The sequence below is a fragment of the Ctenocephalides felis genome, unplaced genomic scaffold (genome assembly GCF_003426905.1).
Source record: "Ctenocephalides felis isolate EL2017-DRISC unplaced genomic scaffold, ASM342690v1 CF-g0.4_SCAFFOLD_01170, whole genome shotgun sequence".
NCBI classification, from domain to species: domain Eukaryota; kingdom Metazoa; phylum Arthropoda; class Insecta; order Siphonaptera; family Pulicidae; genus Ctenocephalides; species Ctenocephalides felis.
Window position 1 is genome coordinate 12,176,944 of NW_020537324.1, and position 14,287 is coordinate 12,191,230.

Here is a 14,287-nt window from a genome sequence, read left to right on the forward strand (position 1 = left end):
TTATATGTCATTGTAACAAAATCTAGATTGCTTAAGTTCATAATTTGATTTTGAATTACCACATTATGAAAAAGAATTAAATTTATTATCTAATTATCTGGTTTTTCTTATATATTTATACTTAGTCATTTTATAAGCTTGTAATAAGGTTTAGAGATCATTCATCAAATATATCAATGCTATTATTTTCAATGTCATAATTTAAATCATTTATGTCTATCATATCTTTAACTAATTCACATGTTTCACTTACATCAATATTAGGGCTAAAACATTTAATTTTGTTATTCAATTCCTTGCTTGTACCTGGCTGATCCTGTCAGGCTGCTAGTTTATAACTTTTGCTTTGCTTGATAGCAATTACATATTGTTGAGGAACTTCTTCAGGATTCTTTTCTGAGTCCTCAAATATAACCTTAGTAATGAATACAGAAAACTCAGTTAATTTTGATTAATAAATATTGCTTTTACTATAAAAGTACAAACTATTCACCTTGTAATAATCAGTATGATCCACTGGTAACTCGTGGACAACTCCTTTATAGAAACAAGTTGTTTGCGGATATAATGCCATAACTATAATTAATATAATGTAAGATTTTTTTATGTATACCTACATTATTTCCACACAAATTATAGTAAAGAATCTATTTTCATATGATGTACAATTAATTCTTATGCAGTATTTCATCCATTAGGGCTTGCTGATTATAATAAAATTGTTTTCAGAAAAAGCAAAGGGTCTTATTTTTCTATAATAGTCAAAATGGATTTCATTGAATACAGAAATGAATTGAGCAAACCTTGGATTAAACAACAATTTTTGAATTATTAATTTAAGAGTAAAATATAACCTTTATTAAATTTACTAACCCACTGTTCCTATGGGAAATAATGCCAGCTCGTCAGTTTTTGGATTGGCTCGCATTAGAGGCAATGGAACAACTTTTGATTTAATAATAGTGTGACGAGTTTTCTGCTCATCATCTACATCTTCAACCACATATTTATTAGAAGAAGAGTTCCAACTAGCTACTTTTGCCAATATCCAGTTTTCTTCACTATCAGATGTTTTTACAAAAGCTGCTACCATATCACCAGGCTGTAATAATTTATCAATACATCGATATCTATACAATTATATTATTATTTCCTTTAATTTCTTCTATAATAAAAAAAAAGATGATGAATTGCCTTTGAAATATAATTATTCTCAGCTGGAACGGCACCACACAGAGGTGGAGGAACTTCACCATATCTACTAACAAATAAAGGTAATGTTTTAGCATCTCTTTGAAGCAAATCCAGTAGTTCTGTTCTTCTTATTGTTTGTTTAATGGCAGCATTTCTGGCCTTAAGAATAAAAATCACAAATCAAATAAGTTTATCATTAATTGCATATTTAAAAATAAAATTAATAAGCTCACTTGTATTCTATGCTCATTTCTTATAGTTCGAATTTCATTTATTTTTGTCAGTGCTAATCGTAATAATTCCTCTTCATGTTTTGATTCATTGATTATATTCTTGCACATATTCTTGAAACGTTGCTGAAAGAATAAATTATTTTTGTTTATATACAGTTTGTATACTAAAATCCAATATGTATTGTATATTATAATATCCTTATAAAATATTATATAAGTAACAATTAAATTTTTCAATTTTTAGATTATTTTTTTCCAAATAACTATGTATTTAGCTAAATAAATTTGAAAATAAAGCATTAGACTTTTTTGCAAAAAACAATTAAACCAAATAAAGACTACATGCTGGATGATTACAACAAGTACTTATTAAATCCACATTTAATTATTACTCATTCATAACAGTTTCAACTGTTGCTAAAAATATTATAATCATAAATAATATCAATCAATTTAATTTAAACTAAATGAAACAAAAATAAAATCTGATAAATCTGATAAATTTAACTTTCATGTAAATGAGCTACATTTATTGTAAAAAAACAATACATTTACAGAACAATAAAATAAATTTGTTTTGGTATAATGAAAGGCATGTTAACTTTTTATGAAACTAAACTATGATAAGAATTATTCAGATATTATTTTAAACAGAAAAATAAAAAAGATAAGGTAAACTAACACAACCATGAACATTCAGAAAATACTAAAACTATTTTGATCATTTCAATTTAATAAAAGTTATTTATACAGGAATTAAAATGATATTTCTTAAATTATTTATTATTACCATTTATTACTTTACATTGGTAACAATCACATGCTTGAAAAAATATTTTTGTATGATATAAAACACAAATTTGTCAGTATTATCAATAATTACAGGTCCAAATGAAAAGTTTGCATCCAAATCTTGGAAGCGGACATGAACCAGTCACACAAAAGCATAAATTGGATGCACTACATGTTCCTTACAGTGGAAAAATTGCAAAAAAACATGTAGCTCAATCACGGATCGAAGGTATAATGCAATAATTAGTGCAAAACAACTATTAAATAACTGATTTCTGTGTAAAATTACAGCTGAGACTGCGTTTATAAATTCAGGAAAAACATCAAAACATAAGTCTAAAAAGAAAGCATTGAGCCATGAATGATCATTTGGAGATATTTGAAAGGAATTATTCTTTAGGTGCAAAAGATTTTATTTAATAAAATTAACTTGAAAAGCTTTGAATTATAATTAACTGCTAATGAGGTTTCCAATGAGATGATTTAAATACATTTTCTGGATAAAATCTAATTTGTATTTTAAAGTAATATAATACTATAAAATAAATAGTTAAATATTATTCATTAAATGAAGAATATAATTGTCAAATGATAAACTAATATAGCAAGTAAAGAGAGTTAGGACATAACTGAAATATCATGATATTATGATATATAATGTATACAAATAAAGCTACAGTTACTAGACTATATTTAGACAAAGCTGTAGTTACTTCGCTGTTGTTTTATATTTATTTATTTTGTTAGAAAATGTTTTTTGTCTAAAAATTGTAGAACTAAAATATAAATTAAATATTATAGACTTACCGACTGATTTGTGTTGACAAAGTCATCTGGTATCACTTTTTCTAGTTGTTTTTTCAAACCAATAATGCTTTGATCATTTTTTGATCTCTCCTTTTCTATATCACCCACTAAACTAAACAATTGCTGTAGTCGTTCCTATAAATAGAAAAATTAAATATTATAGCAATTACAACAATATAAAACTAAAACTCCTTTCAATAGCTTACCTGGACTTGTAAAGCAGTAGATTCAACTGTCAGTGGTGTTTTAAACATGATTTGAATGTGATTTACACTTTATGATAACTATATATTGATTATATTTGGATATTTTTACAATTAGGATCAAAATTTTTAATTGTTAAGCGATCATGAAAACCATTTTGAAATTTTTGACATTTGTGTGATAGCGTCTTTATCATTAAGTTGTCTAGGGTCGTGATCAGGTCTACCACCCTAACAATACAATAATATCACATTTAAAAGAAAGAAACACTTAACAGTTTTAGTACTAGACAATATATTAATCTATTTTAAGTATTTCTTACTCGTTGATAGTTTATTTAAACTTTCGTTTTTGATAAATACAAAATATTAATTTCTGTATTTGTGAAATCAAAGAACAGCTGTGAAAATATCCTTAGAAGTGTGAAATTTCTGTTGGACACTTAAGATATTTTATTATTAGACCATATGTACTCGATTGATTCTAGCTTTGCAGGTTTGAATTAGGATAATCTTTAGTTTTAAGCAAATAAACTCACGATATCTGACTGAAGGAATCTTTTAATTAAATTATTTATTGATAGAACCTGTTAAAAACCTGATTGTTTGCTAGTTACCAAATTATTATCTTGTTAAATCACATAGTAGAATATTAAATTGTACTTTATGTATCATTGCCTTATTTATTTAAAACTGCTAGATATCAGAACACTTCAAACCTATAGGATCAGTATCTTTAATCTAAAATATATATTTATGTGATGTATATATTATTATAAATGTACATTTTTATTTTATTGATGAATACAAAATTTACAAATTATAAAAAATAACATTACATTTGTCAATATATGGCTATAAATGTTTAGCTATTATTAATTAAATATATTGAAACAGTCCATACCTATGAGTATATCATTAAAAATGTAAATCAATGACACAGTCATAATTGCAGTAGATATTAAAAGATCTTAACTAACTTTTCTTATCATTGAAAAGTTACTATAAGATTTTCAGTCAGAAATAAACAATTTCTTAAAAAATATGCAATTCATTTGAATTGCCATAAGAAAAAAATGAACTATAATATAAACAATATCATAAATTTGTATGCTGTTCAAACATTTTCATATCTGAATTTTCCTCCAGAAATCCATCACCCATTGTATTCGATTCCGGATCTGGTTGATATGAGTGTTTTATTGAAAACTTGCCTTTAAGTACAGCTTTATTATGTTCTACATTTATCTGAAAGTATTTGATAACAATAATTGGTTGTTAATATATTTTATATTATTTTATTGATACCTTTTCATCATCCTTTGAACCAGAAGTATCATCATTATTTAATGTGTCTAATTCTGTCTTCATGCCACTTACGCTTGTTGCAGTTACATAAAAGGAAGGTAAACTGGCTGAATTAATTAATTTCTGATTGCTTATATCATGATTTAGCAAAATAGAATTATGAGAAGGAATTTTGTATCTTGATTATGCAATCATATTTGTTTGGTCGTTCAGGTGAATTATTTGATCTTGATTCACCAGGATCATTTTGAATTTTATCAGGACTTTCACATAGTTTCATAGAACTTATATCACTTATAGAATCATCAAACTGAATGAGATTGATACTATTTGCTGCATTATGTGGACTACTTGATACTATTTTATTCATATTTTTTAAATCACTGTTGATATTTCCATTTTCATATAAGATATTTTTATTTGGAAAATTACTAATGTAAGTTTGATTCTCACAATGCATTGCATTTAATTTTGTTGCATTACAATCAATATCTAAATTAGAAATTGTTTCTTGGCTTAAATCTGATTCTTTTTTATTAGCTATATAAGATTCTGAAGCTGTATTTATTTCATATTCAGTCTCATCGTCATTTGAGTTCATATTTTTATCATCGGTAATAATTGTTTTATCAAATGTTTCAGACTTAATGTGGGAAATTTTTCTATAGTTTTTGAATCAGCATCGAGATCATATGTTGAATTCAATACTTTGGTTTTTGCAAATGTTTCTTATATACTTGAAATATTTCTAGTAACATGGGAGACGGATCGATTTCTGGAGTAATATTGAAGTGTTTACAAAAATCTGTTTTATTATTAAAATGTTTTTTATTTGAATAATCAGATTCTGCTTCAAAAACAGATAGAGTATATTCAAAATTATAGAAGTTTAAAAAATCATATATTAAAAACATAATAGCATAATAATCAGAATGAAATGCATTAGATATGTTTTCTGTTATTTTAGATTCATTTTCTAAAGCTATATAAATATGGGCTCTGAGTTGTGCCTGTAAATATAAAAAATTGGCGAAATATATTTAACTATATCAAAAAATATGAAACAAGCAAGTAATATTATACCCTGATTTTGGCTAGTATTCCGTCTTGTGCCAATGATTCTACCATCAAATCACGAAATTCGGAATCACTCTCACTCATTTTGTTATCTTACAAATTCATTAATTAACACTATATTTAATTATATTTTTATACAAGGTTGAACAAATTTGACAGTAATAAAAAGACAACACAACGATCTCTGTCTGTAACGTCAAAACCTGTATCCACCGGTTCAGTTGGCTACAATGAAATAAAAAAAAAAAAACCGCCGGATTAAAACGTTATATTGCTTTTTTTCTTTAAATATATACCGAGTTGAAAATTACTAATCCATAACATTTAATCATTAAATTTATAAATTTTAATTTCAACTTCAAATTTAATATAAAATCTGTATTTTTGTATGCACTATAGATGATTTTACAATGGTTTATTTTGCTTTGCTGTATAAATTTGATCAATTCAATGAAATGTTATGAATGTGAAAGCAGGACTTGTAAAACTATCACAAATTGTGACAATGTATGGTATAATGTGAATTTGTTTGAATAATTTTGGAATTAATTATTTTATTATTAGGATGACGATGTTTGCATAACAATAAATGCAACCCATGCAAGTGGAATGCAGTATTATTACAAAAGTTGTAGCCCCTTATGGAAAAGCTGTGACCAGCATATTATGGTAAAGAAATTAAAATTTAACATCGACTCAACATAGTAAATATTGTATTATTTTAGAGATTTAGAAAATATGGACGTCAAGTTAATAGTTGTTATTTGTGCCATAAACCTTTATGCAACAATGCCTGGAATGCTGATAACAAAATGTCTGTGATAATAATATTAATAAAAATAATTAATTTTATTTTTAAATAAATTTATTTCATATAATATACAAATATTTTATTATTATACATACATACAGTGATGTTATCCTTTTCACAGCAATGCATCTGTAACAAACAAGTAATGTATAAATTACTACAGTAAATATTATTTAATTAGTATTATTATTAGTAAATAAATCAGTATCCTTTTGGCTAAATTATCACTAAAAATCACTTAAAAACAATTTTCATCACAATAAAAGCAGTTAATAATTTTTATATAAAACTTACCAGTCTGAACCAGAAGTTGGTAAATTCTTCACCGGCATTCAGATTCTGAAAAAATAAATAGAACTTATTATCAACTCTTGCATTACATAAATGTATTTTATGATATTATATAAGTGCTCATTAATGTTTTGTACTTCATGGCAGTAGTAGACGAAAAATATAGTAATCATAGCAGTAATTATTTAAGATTAAATATTTAATTAACTCACATTTTACTATACAAGTATGCAGGGATGATGCAGGGATTTCATACTGTAGGTTTGCACTGCCTGCAATAAAATCATGGAGTAAGTAAAAGAAAAATATATAATAATTATATAAATAAAGTGATTGCTCAGTATCCTTTTGGCTGAACACTCACAGTTATCATGCAGAAAATTATTTCATCATTAAATATAATAAAGCAACAAGATAGATGAAAACAACAAACCTAAATTTGATGTCCTATATATTTCCACTGTCTTAAAATCTCTTTTAACTTTGGGCAAAATGAAGTATCATAGAAGTTTCATCTTTGTGGTACATTTAGCATTTTTACAATGCACTGAATTATTTAGGACCAACTAAAGCAAAAGATTTGTCTGCAAGAAAATTGAACAATTGGAGTTTGTTATAGTTATATTTAAACATAAGTATAAAAAAGTTATATTAATTATCAGTATCCTTTTGGCTTATTAACAACATTCATAGATATTCATGTGTTGAGTAGTATCATCATATAATGAAAGTATGGAATTATAAAGACAACATACCTAATTTAGAGTCACATTAAATTTCCAGTGTTGTAACGCCCATGGAGTACAATAGATTTCATATTATTGTATAGCAGATTTTGCATGGTGAGGTACAAGATCAACTGGAGTTTTATCTGAAAGATAAAGTAAAAATTATTAAAATATGTTTTAGTTGTATTGAAACTAAAGGATGTATTAATAGTTATCAGTATCCTTTTGGCTTATTAACAACACTCATAAACATTCATGTGTTGAGTAGTATCATCAAAAAACACTGAATATTTAAATGTTACTTAAGGGCTCACCTAGAATTAGTAATGATCTAAAACCCCACACTTGTTTTGAAGACCCGAAACAACTAATGATTTTGAAAGCACAATGGATACCTGAAAAAAAAATATGTTTTAGAATATGGATTAAATGTTATTCATTATTTTGTTTGGAATATGAATATTCAGTATCCTTTTGGCTTATTGAGATTTGTAATCAAGAACAATTATTTACATTAAAATATCATCATTGTTGAGAAAGATGTGAAATAAGAAAATAGATACCTTAAAAATTTCCCCATTTGGAAGATACTCCGAGAAATCTGGATTCCTGATTACTGAAACAAAAAATAAATAATATGTAGTTAATATCAATTCATACTGATTTGGTATCAATATTAATTTGTAATTATCAGTTGGCCGTTCTTAATAAACATCAAAATACTCAGAACAGGTCTGTGAAGAACAATCATCATAAAAAAATATCATGTAAAATTAAACAAGTATCTTACACAAAATAATCGTTGCTAGAAAAGAAAGCTGTAAAACTAAAATAAATAGTTACCTTTAAGAATGAAGAACCCAGTGGTAGTTAGTTGAAATTGATACAGCTTGATTATTTCTGAAACAAAATAAAAATATGAAATGAATGTAATATTCACTAATACATTCATAATATTTAGTAATAATAATTGGATTATCAGTTGGCCGTTCTTAATAAACATCAAAGTACTCAGAACAGGTCTGTGAAGAACAATCATCATAAAATATCAATGCAAGCAATAAATTAAAGTAGAATTAGGAGTCAAAAAATTAATTTAAAGTGTGTTTACTGTAAGGCCTCACAATGATATGATTAGTTAAAACTTTGTATAGAAATCTTACCATCTGGTAGATTAATCATCTTTGGCTGGTGTTTCAGAAGCACCTGCCTGCAATAAAAAAATTAGTATTAATATTTATCATAGAAAACTCATTTTAAATTAAAAATGAATGAGCATCAGGCCTGTTGAGCTTAACTTGCCTTCATATTTGAAATAAGGAGTTTAAAGTGTCATCATAATAATAAATCACAAAATTTTTAAGTAATAAAGTGCAATGATTTAAAATATCATTCATCAATAAGAACATTAATACTCATTAACATAAAACTGCAATTACTAATGAGTACAAAAGCTTACCATAAAAGTTGGAAATTCTGCAATAGAAAGAAAATATTAGCAACAAGAAAGTTAGATTATTTTCATGTAATATTACATTAGCATCAGGCCTGTTGAGCTTAACTTGCCTTCATATTTAGAATTAGGAGTTTAAAATTTCATCATAGCAAATAATTGAAAGAAGATTTAGAATAAACTTACCATACTATACTTTAGAAGTGGCACTAGTACATGGACAAGAAAAAGCCCTTTAAGCACTGGAACAAAAAATATAATTAGTATTTATTTTAGATTTATTTCAGACTTACCTTTCATTTGGAATGGCTGTGAAAGTAAAGAATTGAAAGAGTGAAATAATTTATGTATAATATTTTAATATCTCAGTTGTAACAAGTACAAAATTTAAAAAAAAAAGTTGTTTTATAGTATAATAAATAAAGAATAAAACATAGAACCCCTGATAACAACGGCTAACTGCCTCTTTTGTAAATAGATGTAAACAGTGCATGGTTAAATAAAAATGTATACTATATTAGAATTTGTTTAGATTGTGAACTGGTTTATGTTTTAAGCTTGGATGAAAATCCTTGAATAAAGTACCATGCTTTTGATTTCATATATATACATTTTAATTTACATTTTGTCCAAATATTGTGATAGATCTGGTAGACCTTCTTTTAATCCCTTACGTTTACGTGTTTCCTGTAAAAGAAAACAAGTGTAAAGAAATTTGAAATGTTACTCACATACATTAAACATAATTATTGTATTTGTATGATCCCCTATTCTGGCCAAAAATATTAATTTAAGACCGAAACTAAAGACCAAATAATATACCAATAAAAGTTATTGTAGGATACAATCCCAACATGAAAAAGTTTTATTGGATTGATGACGATCAATAAGTAAATTTAAATAAACTTACTTGTACAATGGCATATGGTTTACTGCTTGGCTCTGATGGGTCACCAGGAAGAACTTGCCAATGATCAAACACACATTGTGGGAAAGCTTGTCCACCAGTATTTGAACGTAAATCAGCAGTGAAGCCGAAGGATTCATTTACAGGCAAGTAAGCTTTAGACTACGAACATGGGAGTACCTGCTACTTGCATTTCTTCGAATACATGGCCACGACGTCTGTTTAGTACACCATAGATACCACCAACAGCAACTTCAGGACACTAAAAAATGAATAATTTTATTAAAAATAATCCATAATGAGCATCATTAAGAAGTTAATTGTTAAGAAATTATATTGTATCAAAATCACAGCAGCATATCACACTTGAACATAAGGATAGAGGTTCTGTGACAGCGTTGTAATGAATTTGGTGAATTAATCTACTTCCTTAAATGCACTGCCAATACCATCAAGGAACATATGCTCTGGAGTATGGCTCTTTTTGTGCAGGAAGCACAATTTTGAAATTGACCGGTTTTAGGCTTAAAATATGTAGATCAGATGAATTATGCCAACCTGAATTTCACATTGATATACAGGTTCCATCAATCTTGGTGCAGCTGTTATTAAGCAAGCATACAAGCAACGACGTGTTGTGGGAATGATTTGGCCACCTCCTCTATGGATAGCATCAGCGTGAAGTGTGACATCATAAATGTTGAATCTAACACCACGCAAGTTCTCTTCTGAAAGTACACCTTCTTTGGAGGCCCATTGGAAACCAGCAACAACTGAATCCTTAATTTCATTGAGATATTGTACTCCCTTTGTACAATCAATAAGAATATTGGGGCCAGTTCCATCAGGACCAAAGCACCAGATTTTACGAGCTTCAGTTACATCATAATCATATTGTTCACCAAGATAACGAGCACGAGCTTTGAATTCATCACGGGGGTTGACTTTTCCCTGTAATGGAAAATGAAAATTAATAGTTGAAAATTGAAGTATGGATAAGGTATAAATTAGTTATATGAAGTGTTTTAAATATATCTGAGTAAATTTTCAAAACAGATTTACTAGTTTTAGATGCATTTATAACTTACACTGTCGATGTCTTCTGCGAGGCCATCAGGCATAGGTTGTGCCTTCATGAATAATCTGTTGTGCTTGTTTGGAGATTTAGACAAGCACATTTGGTCTGATTCTTCAGATACAGTTTCCCGTAAGATACAACAGGGTCAGATTTCTTTAATGGAATGCAAGCATGGTCTTCTTCCAAATCTTTCAAGCAAATTTCCAAGTGCAATTCACCGGCACCAGCAATAATGTGTTCACCAGATTCTTCAATGATACATTGGACCATAGGATCTGATTTGGCCAGGCAGATTCTTCAATGATACATTGGACCATAGGATCTGATTTGGCCAGGCGTTTCAAACCTATAGAAAAATGGAAGCAAATTAATTATTGCATTTATCAGTTATTGGCTAAAAAATTTATGTTAAATGCATTACCTTCTACCAATTTTGGCAGATCAGCAGGGTTTTTAGGTTCAACAGCAACACGCACAACAGGAGAAACTGAGAACTTCATGACTTTCATGTTGTGAGCATCTTTGAAGGTGGAGATGGTACCTGTCTTGACTAAGAACTGATCAACACCGACCAAACCGCAAATGTTACCAGAAGGAACATCTTCAATAGCTTCTACATAACGACCCATCATGAGAATAGTACGTTGGATGGCTTTTTCATACAAGTCTTCTTTCTTTCCAGGTACGTAATTTGGACCCATGATGCGAGCCTTCATACCAGTAGCTACTTTACCAGAGAAAACACGACCAAAGGCATAGAAACGTCCCTTATCAGAAGTCGGTACCATTTTTGAGATGTACATCATAAGTGGAGCATCAGGATCACAGTTCTAAAGTTATGCAAACAATATTAATATAAAATTAATAATTGTATAATAAAATATTGAGTTAATATAAATTACCTTGACACCAATAGCAGCTTCATCATCATGAGGACCTTCGTATAACATTTCCATACGGTATTTTTGAGCCACTACAGGAGAAGGCAAATGAATGGCTATCATCTGAAGTAAAGCTTCACCGGCAGGTAACCAAGTTCTCATCACAACCTGTAGCAAATACAAATTATGTAAGTTGTTTGTAAAAAAAAGTCATCAAACAGTGATTTTAAAAGATTCATACCTTCAGTAATTGTTTTCCATCCTTATCTTTGTCTTCATGTTTCAATACAACTCCTAATTTGGACAATAAGGCCTCAGTTTCTTCCTTCTTGTAATTCATAATAGCATCAAAAACTTTGTAAATTGGATCCAAAATGTACATACAGAAAGACCTGAAAAATACATATTTAGTTGTGAAATGTTGATCATAGACAATAAAACAAAAATTAGGAAAACAGTATCAGTTGGCCGTTCTTAATAAACATCAAAGTACTCAGAACAGGTCTGTGAAGAACAATCATCATAAAATCAAATTTACAACTAATCAGAAATACACAAAAAAATTACCTTTTGTTATCTTCTTCCTTTTGCTTAGCCCATTTCTTGGTTTTAGGGTTGAAGAAGTTCTCTCCCCAAAGTCTGTTCATCAATTTAGCTACATCAATCTTGAATTTCTCAGCATACATTTCAGAGAATTGTTTTAGAGTAAAAGCCCATCCATGAAGACCAGATCCAAAACCAACTGAACCTTTGCTGGGATCAACACGTACTTCACCCATTGGACCAGTATCATCAGAGTATGTGGCAATGATAACGTTCACATTTTCCACAATACGTTGGAAAGTTTGGTACAGTTCTTCAGAGTCCAATTGCAATTCCAAAAGTGCACGGTCCATTTTGTTCATGAACACAACAGGCTTAATACGTTCAGCAATAGCTTGACGCAATACGGTTTCAGTTTGAACGCACACACCTAGTCAAAATTATACTTTAGTTAATCTATGTTAAAGACATTACATGAATTTTATTTTTGCATTTTATATAATGTATCCAATCCACTGCAGCATATCACAAACGAACATAAGGATAGAGGTTCTGTGACAGCGTTATGATGAAATGGGACAGTAATCTGCTTCCATTTAATGCACAGCTAATACTGTCAAAGAATACAACTTACAAGAAGTTGTATTCTATAGCATAGCGCTTCATGTGCTGGAAGCAAAAATATTTAAGTATGGCAAGGTGTGAAAAAATACCTGAAACACAATCCACAACCACAAGAGCTCCATCAGTTACTCGAAGTGCAGCAGTTACTTCAGATGAGAAATCAACGTGTCCAGGTGAATCAATCAAATTGATCAAGAAACCTTTACAATCTTTTTCTCTTTGATCGGGGTTGGTGATGAATACAAGATCCTTATCATCCAATTCGAAGTACATAGATATGGCACTGTAAAGTAGATAAAAAAAAAAAAAATAGATTAATCATTGGGTTTGTCACAAGAGGCTATTGACCTATGTTAGTATTGAATTAAAAAGTGTCGAAATTGTTATTTATGTAAAAATATATGCAGCTGTTGAAATTAAATGCTTACGTTGATTTAATTGTGATACAACGTTCTTGTTCATCTTTACGGGTGTCTGTAAATCTGGTTTCTCCAGCCTTAGCTCCAGCAATGATACCGGCTTTAGAAACTAAGGAATCGGTTAATGTAGATTTACCGTGATCGACGTGAGCAATGACGGACATGTTACGGATATTCCGCTTCTTGTCCATCATGCCACGGATTTCGTCTACTGTAAAGTTCACCTGAAAAGAAAATTAAAATTAATATCTTGAATTTTACACAATATTGCAACAAATATAAACCATTTTTTAAGCTTCCACTAGGCAAAACCTCGTGGGGTAAAAATTTTCCATAATCTCCTACAAAGAAGTAAATACTCTTGGATAAACTGTAGTAACACTAAATAAATTTGTTGAACATATGGAAAGTAAGAACAAATTGCTATAGATAAAAATCCAGTTAAACCACACCACACTTTTCTTTAACTTATTTGACGTATTTTAAAACATCGTACACCAAACATATACACTACAACACAAACATACATGTGTAAAATATAAAAATATACTACAGATTGTGTAAAAATTTACATACCATTTTGGATGATTGCTGATTATATCAAAATTAAATATCACACGACACGCCAGCAATGGCGGACTCCCTTCGAAAGAACGATGATTGCAAGCCACGATGTGGCCACGAAGATAATCGACGAAGCTCCGCCAGTCGGACAAACCATGAATGAGTATGTTGCCAGATGCAGCCAAAAGTATCATATAAAACGAACTGCATGTAAAAATGCACTTAAAGCGCTAAATTCAAAAAGTATTGACGTTGCTTTTTGAAACTAATTTGTGTCAATGATTTTAATACATTACAAAATATTTTGTTTTGATAAATTTTAATAAAATTTTGTTTTAATGGTACTATTTTTTCCTAGACAATATGAGAATATA

General features: G+C 28.8%; 3 protein-coding genes and 1 long non-coding RNA gene across 4 annotated transcripts; all 4 read right to left on the reverse strand.

Annotated features, from left to right (window-relative positions):
- Positions 1-102: 102 nt before the first annotated feature.
- LOC113365709 (SAGA-associated factor 29) lies at positions 103-3,370 on the reverse strand. The gene is made up of 7 exons (XM_026607231.1): positions 3,233-3,370; positions 3,027-3,161; positions 1,428-1,550; positions 1,195-1,353; positions 874-1,102; positions 494-576; positions 103-415 (listed from the first exon to the last, which is right to left on the reverse strand). Exons 1-7 carry the CDS (start codon positions 3,278-3,280, stop codon positions 320-322), a joined length of 873 nt encoding a protein of 290 aa, XP_026463016.1. The 5' UTR covers positions 3,281-3,370; the 3' UTR covers positions 103-319.
- Positions 3,371-5,123: 1,753 nt separating this feature from the next.
- LOC113368377 (FGFR1 oncogene partner-like) lies at positions 5,124-5,716 on the reverse strand. The gene is made up of 2 exons (XM_026609924.1): positions 5,621-5,716; positions 5,124-5,547 (listed from the first exon to the last, which is right to left on the reverse strand). The coding sequence occupies exons 1-2, from the start codon at positions 5,696-5,698 to the stop codon at positions 5,239-5,241; spliced, it is 387 nt and encodes a 128-aa protein (XP_026465709.1). The 5' UTR covers positions 5,699-5,716; the 3' UTR covers positions 5,124-5,238.
- A 1,447-nt stretch (positions 5,717-7,163) lies between these two features.
- On the reverse strand, positions 7,164-8,062 carry LOC113368324. Its single transcript, XR_003366381.1, has 4 exons — positions 8,008-8,062; positions 7,759-7,839; positions 7,472-7,587; positions 7,164-7,300 (listed from the first exon to the last, which is right to left on the reverse strand). It is a non-coding gene; the product is annotated as an uncharacterized LOC113368324 (long non-coding RNA).
- Positions 8,063-9,445: 1,383 nt separating this feature from the next.
- Positions 9,446-14,060, reverse strand: LOC113368450 (elongation factor 2). Its single transcript, XM_026609993.1, is given in 14 exon segments — positions 9,446-9,584; positions 9,808-9,963; positions 9,965-10,066; positions 10,363-10,755; positions 10,893-11,011; positions 11,014-11,157; positions 11,190-11,228; positions 11,304-11,712; positions 11,785-11,931; positions 12,005-12,155; positions 12,331-12,736; positions 13,020-13,213; positions 13,359-13,573; positions 13,926-14,060. Coding segments are annotated over 14 exon segments (2,547 nt in total). The 5' UTR covers positions 13,929-14,060; the 3' UTR covers positions 9,446-9,515.
- Positions 14,061-14,287: the final 227 nt, after the last annotated feature.